The 7,140-nt window shown below is 41.3% G+C and overlaps 1 protein-coding gene across 1 annotated transcript; it reads left to right on the forward strand.

Moving 5' to 3' along the window:
* The first annotated feature begins 2,124 nt into the window (after window positions 1-2,124).
* Window positions 2,125-6,465, forward strand: LOC104931814 (probable nuclear hormone receptor HR38). Its single transcript, XM_027279641.1, has 7 exons — window positions 2,125-2,295; window positions 3,755-4,591; window positions 4,940-5,069; window positions 5,342-5,505; window positions 5,631-5,833; window positions 5,930-6,108; window positions 6,197-6,465. The coding sequence occupies exons 1-7, from the start codon at window positions 2,287-2,289 to the stop codon at window positions 6,457-6,459; spliced, it is 1,785 nt and encodes a 594-aa protein (XP_027135442.1). The 5' UTR covers window positions 2,125-2,286; the 3' UTR covers window positions 6,460-6,465.
* The last annotated feature ends 675 nt before the right edge of the window (window positions 6,466-7,140 follow it).

Raw genomic sequence — 7,140 nt, forward strand, 5'->3', positions numbered from 1 at the left:
CCAGGCCTGTTTGTGCCGTCTTGTGAGAAAATCTCAACAGGTTCTCACCCTGAGTGACCCAGCTCGCTTTCTTCAAAGGGGTGGAAAAAGAAAGAAAGAAAGAAACCAGATCACACTCAAAGTTCCCCAGAGAGGTTTCAAGTGGATACCCACAAATGTTAGGCTGTGTTTGGTTTTCTGGATGTTGTGGAAAGGTTACGACACAAGGGGTATGGGGTGATTCTTAAACAGATGCTGACGAACAGACACCTGCAGCTGAGAGTGTGACATCCATAGTGTAAATTGTCTGATGATTGCATTACGATGTGTCACCTCACACCTCTGATGTCTAATATTATTCACGATTAATCACTTTAAACTGGGTCCTATGTAATCCTCCCTAAGGTTGTAGTACTAGAAGATGAGTGTCCACATCAGTCGCTCACTTTATTGATCTCAGATGGGGCAGCTGGTGCTGCAGCAGTCAAACAGAAACAGAAGCAACCAAGCAATAAAGGTAAAACTATGCAAGAATCCGAGGTTCAAAGTTTATTCTTGACCTGAGAAATATCAGCTGATCATGTGACTGAAGAAAAACGACTTGTCAATAACTGTTTCCAGTGTCAAGACTGAATTATCTCAAACTTAATTTTTTGACGATGTGATCAAAGGCTCCAGAACAGCTATTAAAGGTCCAGTCTGTAACATTTATGAGGATTTATTGACAGAAATTGAATATAATATTCATAACCATGTTTTTATTAGAATATGATCACAAATAAGAATCATTATGTTTTTATTTTTGCATTACAATTCGAGTCCACCACGTTGAACTGCCAGACAGTGGCTCTATAGACAGAAACCACCTTACATGCTAAAAACACAGTATATCCTACACACCAAACTGTTAATGGACCATTATAAAATGTAAAAAATATGAGAAAACTCTTTATAAAAGATAAATAATGTTCAATATCAAACAAATAATAGTATGCAATATATAATCATACAAATAAAAGCATACATTCTATATAATACAACCGTGTTACTGTGAAAACTCGCTGAAATTTAGTCCATCTAATTTCCATAAATTAACATATAGAGTATAATACGGGCGGTTTTTATATAATCCCAACAGCTTTTATATAAAAATGCCCACAAGTCAGTATAAAATCATAATCATAATCAATTTAATTCACCAGGCATGTGTGCTACACTTTGCTCTCGTGGTACAAACATCATATATAGACATAGGTACAGTTAAAGGACATGCTAGAACAAAAACTATGTACATATAAAAGGTAATTATATATACATATATAATAAAGTGTTGCATATTTTCCTTGAAGAGTTTATTTAAGCAGAGGTTATGACTTTATTCTTCTCAAATAAAAGCATACATTCTATATGATACAACCGTGTTACTGTGAAATAAATCACTGACATTGATTTAAAAATCACTGAAATTTAGTCCATCTAATAACAGAGTATAATACGGGTGATTTTTATATAACTCCAACAGTTTTTTTTATATAAAAATGCCCACGAGTCAGTATAAAATCATAATCATAATCAATTTAATTCGCCAGGTATGTGTGCTACACTTTGCTCTCGTGCTACAAACATCATATATAGACATAGGTAGAGTTAAAAAACAAAACATGACAGGTAAACAATGACATAAACAAGAACAAAAACTATGTACATATAAAAAGGTAATTATATACATATATCTATAATAAAGTGTAGCATATTTTCATTGAAGAGGTTATTATCCCATCTTTTTATGAAAGAAAACCCCCATCCAGGTGTTTCCTGGCACATCACGTGATAACACACCTTCCTGCCGTACACGTGTGTAATATCATTTCCAGTCATAAAAACGTCCGCACCTCCAAACCTCGGCTATTTTTAGCGTTTTTTCATCTAGTAATAGCCCCACGTGAGCGCCGCTGTCGTTGTCGGTTTATATTTAGCACGCACGCGCCCCCGGCTCTTGCGTCAATGGAATCCCGGTTGTGCGTCACACGGAAGAACGTCGGTGCCCGGACGCGCCGCTGATTGGCCGGCGACCCGGAACGTTCCACCGCCCCGTTCACCATGTTTGGGCATGGTCCCGCCTTATTGTCGACGCAGCCGTGATAAAACAAGAGTGTATGGAGCGCGACTGTGTTGGTCTGACCCAGTGTGTGTGTGTGCGACTGTGTTTTTAATGAGTGTGTGTGCCCATAAGCAGCTGGCAGAGGTGACATTCATCAGTTTGACTCGTTTGGAATAAATGAAAAGCTTCAAATTCGGGATATTTACATGAACCAGGTGAGTGAAAGTGCATTTTTATGCATGTGTTTATATTATTTTATTCATATGCCCCATATGAATACTGATATAAGATGTATATGTTGCCTTTGTTGGTATATTATAACTACTTTCTTAATAATTAAGCGCAAATAATAATTCTGCAGCCTCAAGTTTATTTAATGGCTTGGGAAATAATGTCCAAAGATGTTATATCTCTGAGCAATACACACAGCTGCAAAACAACAGCCCTGCAATAAGTCCTGCCTTCATGTACTACTGTTCAGTTGTGTTGATGTTAGAGAGCTGTTGATTTAACCAGTCATGTCTCATTGATATAAATAAGTTGTATGAAGTATTACAAAGTACAGCCAACAAATAGTTGTGGCTAAGTGTGTCTAATAAACCTAACAATGAAGTATAAACAGAAGTACTTGTTGTACGATAAATAATTGTTAAAGTTGAGTATATTTTGTTATTAGTGGAGATTTTTCCAGACTGTGATTGATACTAGTGCAACTGTACTATGTGTACTTTCCTAAAAGTTCTACAGCTATCTGTCCGGGTCTACATTTGCAACCTGATGATTGTACATGCTGTATGTTTTATGCATGGATCTATTACTGCTGATTTACAGTACAAGAAGTACTATAGAGTAGAGTATATTTATTTATAGGACACATATGGGACACATGAGTGGCGTTGCCCCCCCCCCCCCCAGGGTCAAGCTTATAGTTGTACAAATTGAAAGGGAAGTAATTCAACAAACCGGTTAAAGTTTGAACGGTTTTACGAAGAATGTTTAGGTGTCGAGCGAGGAAGTTGGCACTGGCGAATACACGCCCATTCACCCAATCATGCACACATACACATACACATAAACAGGCTTTGCCACCTTTCCCATTTCAGCTGGCATTTAACCCACCATGAAACACAATCTCCAACACTCCCTGGTACAGTCCCCGTGAAAGAGGGTTGCCCTCCACTGAAAGAGGTTTTCAGAGCATTAACAGCCAGTAACACAATATCTGATTGCTCCACTGGACCACCCTCTGTTTTTTTTTCTAAAGAGGACTGATTGGCCCTGAAGCTAGAGAAATGGCATGTAGGGGAACTGAGACCGTGTGCATTCATGTTGTTAATGTAGGCTACTGTTTTGGATGGTTACAGAGGGAAGGATTGAAAATGCTGAACCGTATTATTTAAACGATATCTTATTTACTTTCTTTTACATCTGAACTTTATCGCATTACATTGTCAGCCCTAGTTATCCAGTTATTTCAAAATAAGAGCAAGTCATGCATTCTTTTTAAGCATGAAAAGTCACAGTTTCGACACTTTTGCAACATATTATTATACATAGAAACTCTTATTTGATTCCCTTTTGATTTAATGCTGCATATTTAATATCTGTGAACGTATCTAACATGCACAAACATGTTTTAATCCATAGTAATTGTTGTTGTCTTCTGTCCTAGAGATGCCCTGTGTACAAACCCAGTATGCATCCCTGCCCCATGACACTTACTTCAGCTCTGAGTTCTTGAATCCTGACCTCAGTGCCAAACTGATGATGGACATCAGTGGCCAAAAGGACCAGCTGTCTACTTCTTCGTTGCCTAGCATAAACACCTTGGTGGGAAATGGCTACATGGGGGAGTTTGATGCGTATTCCTGCAAGATTACCACCTCTCCACCCGCCTCTACAGTTTCATTCAACCATGCCGCGGTAGCTGAAAACTCCTGCCCTCAGATGCAGAGCCAAGCCTTCAAGCTGGACGATCTCCAGGTGTATGGCTGTTACCCAGGATCCTTCGCGCTCAGCTGCCTTGATGAGACGCTGTCGTCATGTGGCTCTGACTACTACGGCAGCCCAGTTTATGCTGCCGCGTCTCCTCCAACGCCGGGCTTTCAGGCCCAGTCTGCACCTGTCTGGGATTCCCCTTTCAGCCCCTACCCCTCAGCCCCCCCGGCCTCTGTGGCTGATAAGGCTGCCATGGCGCAGCAGCTCTCCTTCTTCACCTTCAGCCCCGCACCAGAGCAGCACTCTCCCCTAGGGCAGCATCAGGATGTTCAGCCAGGCCAGGACGACTCTTTCTTCCTGCCTCCTCAGCAGCATGTCTCTCCACTTCATTGTCCCCCCATGTCATTGGAGCACAGACCCCTGGAAAGCCCCAGGATAGTAGAGGGGGGCATGGCGTCTCCTAAATCCCACAACCCGGGATCCAGTGATGGGCGCTGTGCAGTTTGTGGTGACAATGCATCCTGTCAGCACTATGGAGTCCGCACCTGTGAGGGCTGCAAAGGTTTCTTCAAGGTATATATCATCATCAGCATGAGTGAAACCATACAGTTTGACCAACAGAGCGTAATTTGGTGACAACACAAACTGAATAGATCCTTACTAAAAGTGATATTAGTTTTGAAAATCAAGTATTGGTCAGTTATTCAGATTAAATAAGATATTTATATTGGGTGTTTAGTAATGCACCGATGGTTACTGGCTCATGCCACATTAGACAGGCAGGTCCAAAACAGGAAGTTTTTAGGACATGCAAATTGAGCGGATTGAAAAAAATGTATTTGTGCATTTCTGTCATTTACATTGATATATGTGTGTGCAGCATTTTATAGTAATGTCATTTTTCCCCCCTTTGTTTGACAGCGAACCGTACAGAAAAATGCAAAGTATGTGTGCCTCGCCAATAAAGACTGTCCGGTGGACAAGAGGAGGAGAAACCGCTGCCAGTTCTGCCGTTTCCAGAAATGTCTCGCAGTGGGAATGGTCAAAGAAGGTAATGCAATGTCAGATTCTCTTAAAGCTTTCAGCGACTAATGTATGACGACGTGAAACTGGGGGTTTGTAATGACAGTCCTGTGAAACCAAAGCTAGGAATGACAGACATATGCAACCAGAGCCTTATAGTGCCAGCTGCAGAAAAAGGGAAACTGAAATTGATACAGCAGTTGTTTTTTAAATTGTTGGGTGCAGCGACGGCCACGTGAGAGTCACAAACGTGTGCTTTAAATGCCCCTCTTCTTTTTTTTTTGTCTGTCCCCCTCTTAGTTGTTCGCACAGACAGCCTCAAAGGTCGTCGGGGTCGTCTGCCCTCCAAACCCAAGACTCTGTCTGAGGCTTCATCCACGACCCCCAGTGTCAACATCATAGCCTCTCTTGTGAGGGCCCACTTGGACTCAAACCCAACCATTGGAAAGCTGGACTACTCCAAGGTAGTAATCTTTGTAGTAATCAGATCAGTTACAATTAACTCAGTACAGGATGTAGAATGAAAGACATTGATTGCATTTGCAGTTCTTTTCAGAAGCACTGACCCTTCCCACCTCTTCCTCCTTAGTACCAGGAGACAGTGGACAACCTGAAAGAAAAGGAGGATGCCGGTGATATCCAGCAGTTTTATGACTTGTTGACCGGTTCTTTGGACGTAATAAGAAACTGGGCCGAAACCATCCCAGGATTCACTGATTTCTGCACAGAAGACCAGGAGCTGCTGGTGGAATCTGCCTTTGTCGAGCTCTTCATTCTGCGACTAGCATACAGGTCTGTTTCTTTTAAATGCCACGTTAACTAATATTTAACTAGGGTAACATGCACCTTTCAGTATACTGATTGTACTCTTGTTTTGAAACTGTGCAGGTCAAATCCAGACAAGAACAAGCTGATCTTCTGTAACGGCTTGGTCCTCAACCGACTGCAGTGCGTTCGCAGTTTCGGTGACTGGATCGACTCCATCATGGATTTCTCCCACAGCCTGCACCGCATGAACTTAGACATCTCCTTGTTTGCCTGTCTTGCAGCGCTAGTTATCATCACAGGTGAGAGCTACAGTTAATCTGCCTGCGCTCAATGTTGTGTTTATATTCAGAACTGTGTTTCTCATGAGAACTCATCTTTTCCATCTAGATCGCCATGGCCTAAAAGAGCCCAAACGGGTCGAGGACTTTCAGAATCATCTCATCACTTCTTTAAGGGAACATGTGAGCGGAAACGGATCAGAACCAAGCCGCGCCCAGCCCAATTATCTTTCTCGTCTTCTGGGCAAACTCCCCGAACTGAGGACTCTATGCACACAGGGCCTACAGCGCATCTTCTACCTAAAACTGGAGGACCTGGTCCCCCCTCCACCGATAGTGGAGAAGATCTTTCTGGATACTCTGCCGTTCTAAAAAAAACCCAAACATGAACATGCTGTTTGTAAAAAATTATAGACACAAAGCACCTAATGTGAGGTTTTATCACTGGACTCTACTGGTGAACCTCCGAATACACTGACCTGCGTGCTGGCAAATGTCTGACATTGTTCAAGAGACCATTATTTTTCTAACATTAAGTTTCAAAGTTGAATACGGTACCTGTGTGAGTACTGCATATAGATTTATTTCAGTTCAATGAAACTGTCACAGACAGAGCTGAAATGGTATTAACCATTCAGGACACAGTTTATATATATTTTGTGTGCATTTGTAAAAAAAAAAATTGCTGTGCTAGGTGTGTGAATGTTGTCCTGCTATGCAGTCAGTAAGACGTGGATATTTGGGTAGATGCAATGCAATGTTACATACTCAGCCTTTCCTAAAAACAAAAGAAACACACTAATCTCTTACAAAGCGAGTTGCTTTTTAATCCCACTAAGAGGCTGAGATAGTAGATTATCTAGTAGAAAAGGGCACATGTCCTGTTTCTTTCAAGAACTGTGGAGTCCTACTTTTCAAAAAGGGAAATCTTTACTAATTTCTTTGTATCACAAAACAAGTTTTAGCTCCTGTGGAAGGTCTCGGACCAAAGTTTACTCTTATTTTGATACTACCAGTTACAAACCTTATTGCCTTAAACTAAACTAAATGTTC

This window comes from Larimichthys crocea, chromosome VI, assembly GCF_000972845.2.
Source record: "Larimichthys crocea isolate SSNF chromosome VI, L_crocea_2.0, whole genome shotgun sequence".
NCBI lineage: Eukaryota > Metazoa > Chordata > Actinopteri > Sciaenidae > Larimichthys > Larimichthys crocea.

Excerpts from the sequence above, each read along its gene's own strand:
- LOC104931814 (XM_027279641.1), top strand. Across the intron at positions 4,592-4,939 it reads GCTGCAAAGGTTTCTTCAAG|CGAACCGTACAGAAAAATGC; the intron begins GTATATATCATC and ends TTTGTTTGACAG. Across the intron at positions 5,506-5,630 it reads GAAAGCTGGACTACTCCAAG|TACCAGGAGACAGTGGACAA; the intron begins GTAGTAATCTTT and ends CTTCCTCCTTAG.